The 16825-nt window shown below is 39.6% G+C and overlaps 1 protein-coding gene across 2 annotated transcripts; it reads right to left on the bottom strand.

Annotated features, from left to right (window-relative positions):
* Positions 1-25: 25 nt before the first annotated feature.
* Positions 26-16689, bottom strand: LOC103463079 (G-protein-signaling modulator 2-like). 2 transcript variants are annotated; one of them, XM_008406215.3, is made up of 16 exons: positions 16503-16689; positions 16372-16413; positions 8552-8773; positions 8325-8460; positions 7945-8084; positions 6857-6980; positions 6349-6464; positions 5018-5173; positions 4482-4590; positions 4152-4314; positions 3867-3958; positions 3610-3786; positions 2618-2777; positions 1687-1872; positions 1494-1609; positions 26-788 (listed from the first exon to the last, which is right to left on the bottom strand). In XM_008406215.3, exons 1-16 carry the CDS (start codon positions 16508-16510, stop codon positions 621-623), a joined length of 2115 nt encoding a protein of 704 aa, XP_008404437.1. In that variant the 5' UTR covers positions 16511-16689; the 3' UTR covers positions 26-620. The 2 variants fall into 2 exon arrangements, with proteins under 2 accessions (XP_008404437.1, XP_008404436.1); XM_008406214.3 differs by lacking the exons at positions 16372-16413; positions 16503-16689 and adding an exon at positions 11609-11772.
* Between the last annotated feature and the right edge of the window lie 136 nt (positions 16690-16825).

The following is a 16825-nucleotide window of genomic DNA, read 5'->3' as shown; positions in this document are numbered from 1 at the left end:
AAAAAACGAATCAGTGATGCTGAAATGTAAATTGAATAATTTTTTATTTCTCCGTTGTGAGGAGAAAGAATCGGTATAAAACCCATTTTCCCCATCATTACACTGGATAACCTGCAAGTTTGTTACAATACATAAAAGTCTTTTATTTTGTAGTAATACAGCCTTTGACAGTGAAACTGAAAATCATAAAGTGATGTGCTGTAAATGGCTCCACTGCCCAGCAGCGTCACACCAATCTGGCCTCCAGTTTGAGCCGCTGGACCGATCCGAGGGCAGCGAGGTGGACCATGCTGTCAAAAACTGAACGCTCACACAATATTCTGTCTGTAAATAAAAAATAGATTATATTTTGATTTAGTCTGCGGCGCCTCTATGGTGTAATCCTCCAGAGTGAGCGGGACGTTCAGCAGCCAGTCGGACTCGAAATGAAGGCCACCTAAAAAAAAAGATACTTCAAAAAATAAAATAAAAAAATCTCGGTTTCCTTTTAGCCATTTCTGAAATCTTGACTCCTTCATGAGGTGCATGTCGTCCAAACCGACGTTCAGGAACGTCGTCATGACAACTGAAAAGGCATGAGTCGAGCCACTCCGCGGGATGAGGCGGATCTCTGCCCGTCGTCAGCCCGGTTTGCTCTGAGAGACTCCAGGTGGAGCGGCGACCCGCTGCTCCTCCATCCGGTTGGACTGGGAGCGCAGGATGAGACTGAAGAAGTCCTCGTTCGGGACAGTTGGGCCCTTAGCCTTAGAAGTCGGAGCAGGGCACCGCTGATCGTTCAGCCTGGAGCCCTAAGGAGGCAACATCAGGGGTTTACTAAAAGACAACAGCTGGGTGGAAAGATTAAAAAAAAGCGACAAAGTTCTGAATCATCTAGTTTTTGTAAGACTGGAGATTTTTTTATTGATGACCACAAAGTAAATAAGTTTCTACTCAACTGAGGAACAAAACAGAATCAGGGGTTAAACCTCTGGCAAATATTGAAAACTTGAAATGAGAAACCAGCTTTCAAGCACAAACTAAAGGAAACAAAAATATATTATTATACATGGGAACGCCCACATTAAATTCAAGAAAGACATGCAGTGAGTCCTGGTTAGTTCTCCAAGTGGTACATATAAAAAAAACATTTTCATTTCAACCAGCCTCCATTTAAGAGGATAAACAACCTCAGGAAGTGGATCAAACCAACAGGAGGCACTAAAAATCCCTGACAAGCCATTCCTTTTCACTGAATTATTTAATTAATGTCAGCATTTATTTCAATTTCATATTACATTTGTGGGATGCTTATGTATAAAAATAGCAGTTGAAGTTGAATCTGAACATGTATTCCTTCACATTAACAGTTTTATGTATAAATTTGCCCATCAGTGACCAGCATCTAGGTCATAGTTATTAACTGTGTGACTCATTTTGGCATGAAAAATAGAAGATATTCCATTTGCTGGAGACATTAACACCGACTATCCACCACCTCTCATGTCTGTCTTTACCTGGCTCTTCACGAGCATGTCGAAGAAGACTTCGTCTCCCTCTGGCCCGTCAGCGTTGTCTTCGAGATGGCTGTACAGGGAGGGTGCGCGAGGAGTATCTGCACTGGAGATCAGGGCTGCAGGGACAACAAAAACCGTGATCACAAAGAGAAAAACGTCACTAAAAATGCACCGAGCCTCTCATTTCCATCACCTTGAGATTGGGCTTGGTCTTTGCTGGAGGCGGAGGGCGTATGAGGCGGGTTGCAGCTGCTGAGACGCAAGCCAGGCAACTGGTTGAGGCTGACTCGCTGGTCGTCCAGACGATGGGCCTGGGAGCTGGCCAGCAGCTCCAGGAAATGACCAGGATCCTGTGATGGAGTTTCGTGCTTTGAAATACCTAAAAAACATAAAAACTGTGGCAGGTAAGTAAATACTCACTGCCTGGACAACACTGTGTGACTGAGGCGGAAAAGCAGGATAACTTCATCTACAACAAATATCTAAATGAATAATATTTCACCCAAAATACAGCATTTTTAATGCCGACAGCTTGCAAGCTTTCATTTTTACCAATTTATTTTTTTTTTTTTTTTTTACAAAAACGTTTTAGTTTCTGAACATTTTTTTCCATAAATGACTTTATATTGAGTTCATTTTGTATCAAGGTAGCACAATCCACAGAAGAGGATTAGGGCCACTGGGAAAAATAAAATAAAACAGTTCTGACTTCAATCTCAGAATTCTGAGAAATAAAGTCAGAATTCTGAGAAATAAAGTCAGAATTCTGAGATTAAAGTCAGAACTGTTTAAAAAAAAAATTTCCCAGTGGCCCTAATCCTCTTCTGTAGAATTCAGATTAATTTACAGAGTCAAACGGTAGAAATTGTGCCACTCTGGTCAGTGGAGGATGACCAGAGTGGCACAGGAACAAACAAACAACACTGAACTGTTGACACGCTGCAGTCATACCATATGTGCTGAAGTTGCAATGCCTTCTGTGAAGTAGGCATTGCTAAAACTTTTACATTTAATGAGGAAAGAACAACAGGAAAAATGACCCTCAGTTTTCTTTGGTGCGTGTGAGATCATTCAGAATATGAACCTTTTCTCACATATGGTGTGAAAACACAGGACACACTCACATTTCTCCTCAGCTACAGGTAAGGAAGAGGTAGGGGAGGGTTGGGCAGAGGAGCGGTTCAAGCCATCCAGTGTACACCTTTGGTCGTCCATTCGGTTTCCCTGGAAACGGGAGAGGAGGTCGAAGAAGGTGTCCTCCCCTATGGTGTCGTGTGGCGTCGACTATAGTGTTGGGACAAAAAGAGATTTAGTAACTATTGGGGGGAAAAATAAATGGATTTCGAACATACATAAGAAAATCGGATCGTCTACGAAGCTCTTAATCTGAAAATGTTTCTTCTGACTAGTGTGCGTTAGTGAAATCTGGGTCAGTTTATCATTTTATTTTAATATTAAATCAAATCCAGTTTTAGTTATAAAGCATATTTCAGCAACAAACATAAAAAAAAAAAAAAAACACAACCGAAACATTATATTTTTCAGAGTGCCGTCATTTACACATCCAAATGTTGGTTAGTGTTTCATTAATTACGGTACAGAAGCGTATTTCACCAAATCACCACTAAATACATCAATAAAAATAAATAACTTTTAGACCAACTATTGAATTACTAATGTGTATTCACAAAATAATCAAAAATAATTTTTAAAAAAGCTTTTTTTAACGCATACAATTTTTTTTTTTATTATCAAATTTTTATAATTTTTTTTACATAAACTTTAGTTTCTGCACATTTTTTTTTTGCCATAAATGACTTTATATTGAGTTCATTTTGTATCAAGGTAGCACAATCCACATATCCTCTAATGGCATAGTGGTTTACAAAGCCTCAAAATAAATTGCATAAAAACTTTGCTGATGTTCTTTAAGATGCGAGTCAGAAAGGATCGTTCAACATCGTCACATTACTTCCTTTTATTAAACCTAAAAGAAGCAGATGATCTCAGAAATGTGAAGCTTTGTCACAGAATTGGTCACAATTACTGAAAACAAGTGAACGGTTCTAGAAATGAGCATCATGAGTCATGATGCATTTCTTCATGTGAGAAATACCTTAGACAGAGGCGAGTCCTCCTGGCAGGCCGGGTGCTCACTCAAGTTTTCCAAATGTTCTTTCGATTTGCCGTCCTTGTACTTCTTGCTTCTCAGGCGGTGGAAGAAAAAATGTTTGGTAGACGCCATGATTGTGTTGTTTTTTGACGAGCCGGTGAACAGATGCTCATCCCAGTCCTGGATACACAAAGATTACTTTTTAAAAAGCATATCTATCAACACAGATCGCTTAAGTTAATCATCCGTCTTCTTCATACCTGATGTGGCTCGACTTTTTCACTTTTAACAGGACTCTGACTACGCTCCACGTTTTCTGGACTCTCTTTTCTCCTCAAAGATGACTTGCATCCTAAAGCAAGAAAGAAAACAAACACTTAGCAAATTTGAAATATTTTCACAGCATTTTTACACACAGACAAAAAAAGTAAAAAGTTTTCAGGTTAACATTTCTGGCAGATTTCCTGCTAGAAAATGCATCTGACAGCATTTGGATGTTTTAAAAATGGCATTATTAAAATCTCAATGCTACCACACAACTTCACCTGGCAGGTTGATGTAACCCTGAATGTTGTCTGCCACACCAGAGCTGTTCGTGTTGCTGTTGCTGAACATGTGATTCAGGCTGGAGTTTGCCTTCAGGTTAACAACGATCCGCAAGTCGGATAAGTTCATCCTGGCGGTCATCTCGCTGCTCTTATCTCCAGTCTGCAACGTTAGAAACGGAGCAAAGAAAACAAGTTCCAATAAATAAAATGCAAACGTTCAACAGTTATGTCCTGCAGTTTACTTTTCAACCACTAGATGGAGATGATGCTACGTAAATATTGGCTTACAACTATGAAATGGGAGGTGAAGTACAAACACACACACACCTCTTTGGCAATTTCCAGATGTTTTTCAGCGAAGAACATAGCGCGCTCGTGATTCCCCAGGGCGGTGTGGGCATTTCCTAAGCTCCAGTACGCTCTTCCTTCTCCCACTCTGCAGGGACACAGAGGAAAACCGGCTTAGCAGCTATAACTGACGGTGTGCAAAAACAAGAACTCCTAATTATAAAAGACAATCTAAAATACATGTTTTGCAGAGTAAACAAAATTCCCAGTTTTGGCCTGAATGCAGTCACACTGAAGGGATCTTTTAAAGGCACATTCATTATTCTACCATAACAAATTGAGGGCTGGTTTCCTACAGAAACTTGTACTTTACTAAATCTTTAAAATGCATAGCAAACGTTCGAGTACATTGTGATATATGCACCACATTAAAGTCTTTAAAAGTCCATTTCACATCCCGTCTCCACTTTAGTCTTACAGGTGTTCATTGCTACACCACAAAAACGGCTCCCAGTTTAAGAACCATTAAAGAAAGTCAGAGGAAAGTGAGCAATAAGCAAGTGCTGATGTGGTACCGGTCATTAAGGTCCTGAGCGATGACCAGATGTTTGAGGTGAAAGTCTATGGCTCTCTCGTAGTCTTGCAGCAGTGTGTAGGTGTTGCCCAGGCTGTAGCAGGCCTGAGCCTCCACTGCTTTGTCCTTAAACAGTCGGGCCAGCTGCAGAGTCTTCCTGAGGGCCAGAGAGACGGGGAGGAACGGGTCAGAGGAGGATGAGAGTGGGCGCAGGAGAGGGATCGGTAACAGCTTTTTCAATCTCTCTCTTTGTTAAAGAGTTATTGTTTTGCAGCAATTCGTTTTTTAAAAGGAATAAGTAATTCTCTACAGTAGGCAGTTTGATTTAAAAGTCTAAAATTCTGTTTCTCAGAACATTATAAGCAGCGTTTCTTTCTTTAAAAGTATTTTTATCCTATTAGCAGTAAATTAAATATGCAACATTTAACAAAACAAAGTGGTCTGATTCCTGAAGAAGTGTACAGTTTCCTTAGCATTTGACCCCAAAAGGTTTTATATTTTGTTGGTCTAGAATGTTTTTTAGTCAATCCCAGCAATAAAAATGAGAACTCTCTCTGAAAACACCAAGTTTTTAGCCACATTTAATGAGTGAAGAGTGCTTTTGAGTAACACACTGCTGCATGTCAAGACGCTACAGGTCCGTTGTGACGTTTCCTCCTCTTGCCTCTGCCGACAGCTTTATGGAAAAGATGATTTCCTTTCTCAGAAGGACTTGGCATCTGCCCACACCGTCAGAAATAATGACGCTGTGCTTGATTCGACAGAAACTGTTTGACCTGAACCCCACAGAAAATCTAACGAGTGTTACGAAGAGGAAGATGAGCGACACTAGAAGCAATGATGCAGAGAAGCTGTAGCCATTAAAGTAACTTCCTGTACACCTCCGCAGAGCCACACGCTGATCACATTCATGCCATGTCACATGGATTCCCGAAGCATGTGCAAAAGAAATATCGAGTACATATACTGCAGAGTATATTGTTAGACTTTTCAGAAAGCCAAAATGTAAAACAGAAAAAAAAAAAAAAAAAAAAACTTTTTTCTGTTTTTATTTTTGTTTTAAATCATCTTCTTGGGCAATATTTGCATTTTCTGAGAAATTTAATTTGGGCTTTTCATTAGTATAATTGTTTAAATTAATATGAAAGCCATCTGTAAATGGATAGAATTGTTGAAATATATCACTATTTATTAAATCAATCCAATTCCCTTTCTGAATTTCTGAAAAAAAGTAAATTTTTGTGATATTCTGCCTGTTCAGCAACACACAAACCCCCAAGTTCATCTGCCTGCGATGCGGTGAAAATGACCCTGAGCCCCAGTTTTACTCACTTGTAATGATTAGCAGCCATTTCAAACTGGCCCAGGAATATGTATGCGTTCCCGAGGTTGCAGTGAGCCCTCCGCTCTGCAGATTTATCACCAAACTCTTTGGCAATAAGAAGCCGCTGGATAACAGAACAAAGGTGCAAATTACTGTTCCGAGGTCAGGTTTTAACTCGCCCATTATAGGCGTTAGGATGCCTTCTTTGTGAATAAAATAAAACCAAACTGAGGAAAGTATGGAGCTAAACTGAGGCTGTAAAGTTTTTCAGAAAAAAAAACTTCAATCATTATTTAGTTTCACATCTTTTTTTCAAAATATTCTTTCGGTTTTTAGCATTTTAGAACCTCGTTTTCCCAGGTTTTTTTTTTTTTTTCCAGTTTCCAACAATTTAGCTTCAAAATAATTTTTCATCTTCATTTTTTTTTACTTTTATTTTCTTTTGAACAAACTTTACGACCCACATTTAGCTCCACAGGAGTGCGACGCTGATCTGAACAGTGAGCTAAAGCCTACCTTTTCATGAGCAGTGACGGCTCTTTCGAAGTCGCCCAGGAGATAGTAGGTGTTCCCCAGATTCCCATAGGTACGACCTTGAGCTGCACGATCACCCAACTCGTTCACCAGCGACAAATTGGCTCTGCGTTTTAAAAAACAACCAACAAAACTTTAATATACAGCAAAAAGGTTGTTTCACAGCACATCATACTTTTTCATGTAATGTACCAGAAGCTGCAAGAGCAACACTCCCTCAACCAGACACACCGAGAAAAATTCAAACATATTCTTTTGCACATGAAGATAAATCCTAAATCAACAACACAGCTTTCGATTTTCCCTTTGTGTCATTTTAGTCCAATTATCCATTTGTTTTGGGTTGTTAGAAATAGTGGAAAGGAAGGTTTTGTTGTTATACGATTAGCACAGACAAATTTCTGGTAAGAAAATTAATAACTATTTTATCTGGAACCACACAATGGCAATAAGTAACAAGGAAACATGCATTTCCCTCCTCATGCAATTAAACATGGATGCTGTGGTTCTCAGCTGTATGGACTCAATAGATGGCGCAGTTTTTAAATCGGCTACGTGTTTTATAAAAGGTGGAAGTCTATTTTAACTGGATAGCCTCAGTCCACAAAACAGCACCGTGACTGAGCGACACCCCGTCTGAACAAAATGTTACTAGATGATTTCCAGATGGTTGTGAAGAATTTCACAACCTTAATCACGTGATAGTCGTCATTTATCAACCTTATTTAAAACAATATAACAAATTTAAATCTAAAGGCTAACACTCGAACAATTTAAGCAAAACAAAGGCCAAACCGTGGAGTTTAAAGCAGAAGTTTCTTAGCATGAGTTTTTGACAACCAGTAGGTTCAGTGTTTACTGGACCTACTGGTTTCGGTTTGGCCTCTCTGGACGACCCGGTTCTGGAAAACCTCCTCCTGGCTCAGTGCTTAACAGAACCAACTCCACTGGGTTTTTCCCAGTGACATGAACTGACAGTTCAGGTCATCATGGCCTTGTGCAGGCCATGATGAGGTGCACAAGGCCACCTCATCATGGCCTTGTGCAACAACACATAAATACCAACTCACTCATAGAACTGTGCAGCTTTGCTAAAGGCGATTCTCGCCTCCTCTGGAAACTCTCCTGGCTCCGTCCCACTCCAGCAGATGCTCTTGCCCTTGGCGTGGTAAATGTTTCCGAAATTATACAGAGCTCGAGCTTGCCCAACCTACACCACCAACAGCAGATTTTAACAGTCAGAAACCACACAGACTATAGCTGTAATTATATACTTAAAATACACAGACATCAGATTTTCTTGTTTGTGTCCAGACTTTGTGAAAGTTGGTCCGGAGATTTCTGCACTGGCAGATCAACGAAAAACAATGCTTTCTCATAACATTTTATTCCATCTACTTTATGCCTATAAACACTTATTACTTTTTAAAACTTCAAAAATATAACGCACCTTATCAAACACGGCTCTTGTGATATCCAAATGTCTTTGGCAACAGACCACAGCTTCATTATACCGTCGTAAAACCTTTAAAGTGTTTCCAAGATTTCCGCTGGCTTTAGCTTCTCCAAGTTCATCTCCAATTGTTCTGGAATATCACAGACAATGCAATCAAAACTGGACGTTTAAAAGTGCCAAAAATTATACTTGAACAAATGTTAAACCATAAAAGGTTTTACCTGGTTAGAGTGAGGTCGTGTCGATGATACTCCAGGGCTTTGTTATATTCTTGGAGGTGAAAGTAAGCGTTCCCCAGTTGGCTGTAGATGGCGCTGAGAATTTGGAGATCCTCTGTTCCAATTTGGATGGCCGATTCGAAAAAGGAGACACCTGCACGATAGTTACCCGCCTTACAGAGTCGCTCGCCTTCCAGAGCCAGGTCCAGGCAAGAGGACTCCATCCTGCAAGAACAAAAAAAACACAACAAATAAAGACAATAATCTGAAAACTGATCAAGAACAGTCCAGATTTAGCAACCTAATGTATAACAGACTACGATTCTCTTAATGTGCAGAGACCCTGTGACAAAATCATGTTATGTTCAATGACTGAAACAACAGAAATAATTTATGGCATTTTGAATGATCCCTCCCAGAGGAAAACCTCACAGTTTGGACATTTAAACGCAGCTATAAATCCAAAATAAGATGAAACATTTCCTGTCCGTCATGACCGCAAAGCTGTAAAAATGCCTCAGTTACCCCGGAATGAAAATGTGTACCTTACGTTTTAACCATAAACACAAAGTAAATTCAGATGTGTCTGGGAAGCAGAGTGCTATTTTTGAACCTGCTTTGGCTCTTTTCGTAGGCCTGATATACAACTGGAGGACCCAGGACACGGAACCAGACAACCCAGGACACGGAACCAGACAACCCAGGACACGGAACCAGACAACCCAGGACACGGAACCAGACAACCCAGGACACGGAACCAGACAACCCAGGACACGGAACCAGACAACCCAATGGTGTTTTAGAACAAAAAAAGACATTTTAAAAAGTAAAGATCGACAAATATAGAGTTCTTCTTGAAAAATAACCCAATGATCCCGACAATAATAAGTATTTTCACATCCTCTCAAAACAACTGGATGTTTGCTTTTAATAAATTACAATAAAAAAAGGTTTATTTGGATTAAACCTGGCAATAAAGTAAAAGTATTCTCAGTTTGTGATTGATTCCTCGCTTATCTAGAGCTGTAAATAAGATGAACAGCTTCACAGAGTCAAATCCACTCACATCTAGTTGAAAGCAAACATCTGCCCTCAATGAGTTGGGTAGAGTACTCTGGTTATTACTTTCTTTTTTTATATATACACAAGGCACCGTAACAAGCGAATCTTGAAAATCTACAACCAGCACGACAATATCCTAAAACACACAACCACAGCTACTATGAAGTTGCTTCCTAGGAGGCACTTTAAGGTTGCAGCTTAGCCCAGCAGGAAACACTGCTTTAGAGGGAACTGAAACTCCATGTTCCCCAGCAGCAGCTACAAAACCAGAAAGATCTGGAGAAGATCTGTATGGAGGAATGGGTCAAAATCCCTGACCAAGAACTGCAGGAAACATCTGATCTCTTCAATGGTAAACAAATGTTTCAGTACCAAATGTTAACCTGCATCAAAATCTTATTTCATGCAATCAGATGCAAAATATTTAGAAAAAAATTATTTTAAAAATTCTGTCTCACAATTAACATGTAGTTATGATGAAAATTGCAGACTTTTTTGTAAGAAGGAAAACTTGAACGGGTGGTGTATTAAATACTTCCTGCTGTAAATCAGCCTGCAGTGTGAATCATTTTTGGTTTACATAAGGTAAATAGTGCAGTTGGATGCAGGATATTTTTCTAGTGAGTGTATTCCCCTGATCACATGATACATCTACTGTTTGTTAACCTCAACCCTAATTGGCCCGGAGGACTGATGTCGTATGAAGGTTTCCCAGCCCTCCTCACTCCGCCTTCAGGAAGGAGCAAAAACCAAGTATCAAAGCAGATAATGATTTTATGATGACAGAAAACACATAAACTTGCACAAGCCTGAAAGAAACCCTGTCTGCTCTTGTTTGTGTGCGAATTCAGCCGAAGTATCAGTTACATTGCTTCCCTTTCTCTGGTCGAGTTCTGACTTGCCCAGCTGACATACGGAGCTTTGATTCGGATTAATTGGCTTAATCATCGCAGGTCTTCGAACAGCAGAGGAAGCACAAGCACCAATCCAAAGTAAGCTTTAATTCATTTAAAAAAGTAACCGAGATTAAAAAACAAAGTATCTGACTTGGGTCTTCAGAATAAAAGGGCCGTTGCTACTTTGAGTAGCATAACCGTCTCCCTGCCTTTACTTTCTCCACTTTGGATATAAACCGATTCCACACAAGCCTCCATGAAATCCAATCTGCTGTAGAAGATTAGAAGTACACTTAGTTAATCTGAAACTTTGCATTCACTATACCCTCAATTACTAACCTACAAACCATTCTGATCACATGTGGCATTGTTGCAACACTCTGACAAGCTTCCACACAGACATGTAAACATCGCCAGGACGCCTTAACCTGTTTGTTTTACTCTGACCGACGGGAAGATTCCATTTCACCAAGACGACACACGCAGAAGCCGACACAAACTGCTTGGAAGACGAAAACATGCCATCAATGACACTGTGGTGCAAAACGGAACAGATGAGCAAGTCCCAAAGATTACTTCATAACATCGTCAAGCAGATCCAGTCATGAACGCCTGCAGAGGATTCACTCCTCTGCAGAGCAAAAGCAGATGAGTCAGTCAGGAAAAGATAAACAGCACAATTTGAATTGCAATTTAATAATCGCGTGTAAAGAACTAACCATCTGAATCGCTGGTATTTAAAATACATGTTGGATTAACAGATATTTCACTGAAGAGAATAAAATTTGACTTTAATCTATGTTTAACATAGATTACATTTCCTTCCGCTATAAAGCTGGACTCTAAAATTATTGAAATCCTTAAAAAAATTAAGTAAATTTAAGATCAACTCTTAAATATCAAGTTAGACAGTTGTATTTGACTACATTTTTCAATTTCTAGATTAAAATAAAATTTTACAAAAAGCTCTTCCTCAATGACTCTCAAATTTTGCTTTGCTCTTTACAAAAAACAAAAATGCATGAAGAAAATTAATCTGCAACGGTTTTACAAAACGACAAAAATGAACATTCATTCATGAGCAGCACACAGATCTACATACCCGGTTCCTCTTCCCATGCTGATACACTCCAGGCAGGTTGACACGACAGACATTTCAAGCTTCTTGACAACCTTGTGGAGCAAATGTCGCCCTTTCTTCATAACAACCTTCCCTTTTTCCTTTTTGAACATACACATAACGCATACAGACAAAGTATAGCACCGCGGGGTGCTAATTTTACTAAGCGAATAACGAAAAGAAAAAAAAAACCTCCTTGGATCTGCTGCTCTCTATGTGCACACTGCCAAGTGGTTGTCACAGCAAAACAAAAGACTTAATCCGCTCAGCCTTCGCATCGACCTTAACAGCCCAGTGCCAGAGTCGTAGACCTCTGGCTTGGGTGAACATAGATTAACCTTATGTTGTTACCGGGCTGAAATGATTTAAAGTGAGAGCAACAGGCTCTGCTGCCATGTTTGGTTTAGCGCAAGTTTCTGTAGCAATTAGCCTTGAAAAAAAGAAAAGAAAAAAAAAAAAACAGGAATCTATAGGTCACCTGATGGTACGCGTCACTTCCAATTAGTCCAGATTTGAGTGGTAATTTTTGCCACTGGCTCTAGAGAAACCAAAAGCTTGATAAAATCTGAAGCAGATTTAGCTGAAATAAATGATAATTCACTGTTAACCTTAACCTTTTTTCCAGCGTCATAATTTATCTCCATTTACCTCCATTTACCTCCTCCAGCAACTTCTTAGGCCAACATAAGGGAAACAAAAGTAAAACAACTATATGCAAGTTAAGATAAACTCCCATCTTACACAACCAGCAACTCAACTGCTGACAATCCAACGAAATCCACTTGTCTGAACTGATTAAGAAGTCTGGACTGAAGCGCCCTCTGGGGCGAGCAACAGTATGTTGCCTCACCAGTAGTTCTCCCATAAGATCTGGCCCAAGCCATGTGACGCTAAAGCACCACTCCAGTTGATCTTAAGCCAGGTAAATCATTCTATGACCAGGACAGAGTTACAAATAACACAAAACTAGATTAGATGGAATTAATTTAGAGTGATAAAATTAAACTTGGAGAGCAAAGTGCTACTTTTAGCTCAAATGCTGATTGCATTTCCAGCCTGTATGAAAAATGTATGTCCATTATGCTGTATGCAAGCTGCACAGATACTCCAGAGTTGTAAGTGGATCAGCAAACACCTGGTTATTATGACATTGCGTCACTGGGCTGCAGGAACATTCAGTTACTTACAACCAGACACACAGAGAGGAATTCATTCAGAGGATAAAGAAGGTGACGGTTCACGTACTTGATGGGACTTGTAGGCATTGGTTTAAATGACTACATGATGATGCAACGCATCTTTCTATGCACAGTGACTACCTCCACATGTCTACATAAACTACAGTGTTGGCTACGTGATGTTTCTCCTCTTTCTATTAGTAATATCCCATAGTCTGTGGAATTTAGGTCAGCCGAGTTGGTAGGCCAATCAAAGCGCTCTGACTCAGCCTGCCAATACCAGTCAAACCAGATACTGGTAGTTTTGTTAATGTGGAAATGTGCCGAGTTCAGGGAAGCATGAGATGCTTGAAATTTGCAAGACTAAACCACAGTGGACAAAGTTTTTTTTTTGTTGCTCATGTACCTTTTTTCCCTTCCACTAAATTTTCCACATACATGCTCGCATGCAGAAACCTGCTTTTTAGAAATGACCTTCTGTGATTAACGCTCCTTGTGATGCAAGTAACCGTCTGCTGGACTTCACTTAAATCAGCAGTCTTCCCCATGACTGTGTGCCAACATCATAGTGAAACCAAAACATTTCCGTTTCTATTGCAACATTCAGGAAATTATATGATGTTATAGATTTGTTGGACTAAATAATCAAAATTAACACACATAAATACTTGAAATGCATATTTATATGAAATTAATCAATATCCAAGTCTGAATTACATTACTAAGATTAATTTCACTTAGGTAAGATACAAATTAAGAAGTACCCGTCTTTGGATACTTTACAATTTAAAAGTAAAAATCCCTGCTGCTAAGAGATGACATAACTTGGAATATCAGTCACAAAGAGATTTTAGAGTAAACGGTAACATATACTGCAATCAGGTGCTGCATCTCATGAAATATTTACAAGGAAGCCAGTAAAGACCTCCTGTAGTCTCTACTCAAAATCATTCATCAGGCAGCCAATGAGGAGTCATCTTACACACACAGATGAGCTCAACTGAAAAACAAACTTCTAATATTGAGGAACCCAAAGCTGCAAAGCTCTGAATAGAACAAAGTTCATTATGAAGATTTTCAATGTGAAGAAAATTACATGTTTTCCCATGATCAGAAAGCACAGAGGGTCATTACATTATTTAGACGAAAAATCATAAATCCTACCTCTGACGGAGATGATGTAAAAATTCCCTGTCCTTTAAATGCTGCAGAGAAACGAAGCAATACATGACCAGCCAGCAGACCTGATGGGAGCCAAAGTAAACACAGGAATCCCACTTCAGGAATTCCTGTCAACCGCCAACACTGAAGGAACACAAGCCTTTTCTAAGCAACCCGAATCAGCACACACCCCATCCGTGACATCCACCAGGAAACACTGAACACTGCTGTCTGTGGATTCTACCGTCACACTATCTCTGTCACATAGATCTTGAAACCAGAGCTTGTGAGAAAGAGAAGACACACACACACACACTTCCTGACACTTAAATCAAATGTCTGTGGTTGGAAAGCTCACATCATTGAGAATAATTAACCCAAAATCAATCCAAAAGCACAAGAAAAATGCTGAAAATGCACTTAAGTCAGTAGCATTTTTAAGCCACATCCTGTTTAATACCAAAAAATTAAACAGGATTTTTTAATTTTTGCTGGATTCAAGTTTTGCTTCTGTGCGCTGTGAATTAAAATAATGCTCACCTAAGGACTGATGTCACAAGAAAATCACACAACCCGCTACTCCTCCCGATGCCGTTGAGACGTCAGAGGAAGGATTATTGCAATGCCTGCAAAACTCCACAGACCATCAAAACAGTGCACATACCACTGCACTGAGATATGGTGTTTGCACTGCTACGCCTCCCTGTTCAGTGACTCTGCTTATCCTCTGACCTCACTTACCAGCTGAAGTCTTTTCACTCAAAGGGCTGACTGCATGTTTTTCCTTTTGTGTTGGCATCACTCTGCCGGGGTTTAAACTACAGAGCAGAGCAGTTTCTGCTGGAGTCATTCAAATGTCTAATGATGAAGTCAAGTTTGAGCGATTTCAATAAACATTGTACAAAAGAAGAAATGAGGATAAAGTGGCAATTTAAATCTACCCTAAGCTAGAGAAATGTTCATTCAAGATACAACTGGCACACAGAAAGGTAAGCATCCAACAAACTAAATTTGTACAATCTACCCTCTTCATTTCTCGTTTAGCTTCTTCCTCATACTTTGAATACAAGTCAAAAATGTCCCTACGACTTTCTCACATGCATGTCATGCTACAACCACAACTGACGATATATTTTATGCAACATTATGTTGAGGTAATCAACAATCACCCTCCACACATATAAGCACGAGGCAGGGATGCTTTTCTGCAGCTTGGACAGGGATAAATGTCAAACCTGCTGTAAATGGAGCTAAACGGATAGAAAACAAAACAAAAAGGCTGCAAAATATTTGAAGCACAAAATGACGCTTAACTGGATTTGAAGGAGAGCATTTTCTGGGTTAAAACTAGGCCATTTTAAAACATGAATATTCTTTGATTTAAACAGTTCATTGGTTGTTCTGGCTGTATGTTGTCATCATCTGGCTTAAAAATTAACTCCTGCCTCATGTTGCAAAAAACATGATGCTCTAGAGGCAGAACATTGGCAGAAACAGCTTAAAACACTTGGATGTGCAACTGCAGTGAAAAACCTGACAAATCTGTCTGAAAATAAATTGAAAACCATCCTTTTCCCTCCACTTGACGAATATGGGCTGCTTTGTGTTGGTCTAGCCCAATAAGATACATTGAAATGAATGGAAATACCAAACAATTGACAGTTTCATCAAATAGCATCATTGTACTTCTTGAAAACTGTCAAGTTGCTGTTATTGGAACTCTATTTTAAGACTCCTAGCAACCACAGCAAAATGTAAAGTGAAGTCCTTTGTTAGCATCCAAACTTCATTTAGTTACATAGTTTTGATACTTAATAAAAGGCCTAATGTGGCATTTTCCACACCATAACTATTTCAGTGTGAATACGCCCAACAAGGCCCTCTTCAATTAAATGGTGCCGTTTGGGGTGCTAACCATTTTGACTTTTAGAAGAAAAAAAAAACTGAGGAGAAACCATCATTAGAGACTTTAAAACCAGTCCTGCTTTGGAGAGGAGGGGAATAAAAGAGAAGGAAATCCGGGTGGACATTTTTACTTCGAAACTGTAACAGCAAACAGCTCTGTAATTAAATCAAAATAACTTGACCTTAATGGCATTGCGACGTTTAAGAGAATATTTTTGAAACGTCTGTGTAACGAGAATGAGGAAAAACTTGTAAAGTTGTTTTTTCCTGTTCAGAATTATGAATCACCGACTTTGTGGCGGTGACTGTTTGGGAAATAATGTCCTAGAAAACTCGGAGTTAGTCGGTGTTTTTTTTTTTTTTCCTTTCTTTTAAATACATGCCGCGACATGTAGCTGCTCCCTGAGACGTGAAGAGAAATGTCTTGAGAACACCCAAACTTTTCACAGGGAACAAAATAAACAAACAGCGGTAAGGAGACACTGAAAAAGTTTCACCTACTTAAAAGGGAGATCCGCGAAGATCCCACAGGAATGCCTCCAGCTTAAAAAACAGACATCTCGAGTCAGAAACGTTATGAATAAGCTATTTTTGATTTTCTAACGGCTGTTTACAGTGGTCCAACTACTCACTCGTCCATCTGGGAGGAAGACTGCTACAGGGTCTCGGGAAGCAGAAGAAGAAGAAGAAGAAGAAGCCCCTCCTCGCCGTTACAATCTGACTTTAATTAGGATACGATGGCTGCTGCCTTCACGACCTGTGGGAAGTTCTGTAATTGCTCATCCAGCGACCACAGTTTATGATTTAAAAGTGACGTTGACGGGGTGGAGTGAGATGAGTACATTTCCACTAAGACGTCCTTCATTGCAACGACGCAGAAGTGATTAACTGGCAACCACGCGCCATGTTAGTAGAAACATTTTAACGCTCACTTCCGCCATCTGCTGTTCAAAGT

The sequence above is a fragment of the Poecilia reticulata genome, chromosome 4 (assembly GCF_904066995.2).
Source record: "Poecilia reticulata chromosome 4, P_reticulata-male-v2, whole genome shotgun sequence".
NCBI lineage: Eukaryota > Metazoa > Chordata > Actinopteri > Cyprinodontiformes > Poeciliidae > Poecilia > Poecilia reticulata.
This window is presented reverse-complemented; position numbering and strand designations above follow the sequence as displayed.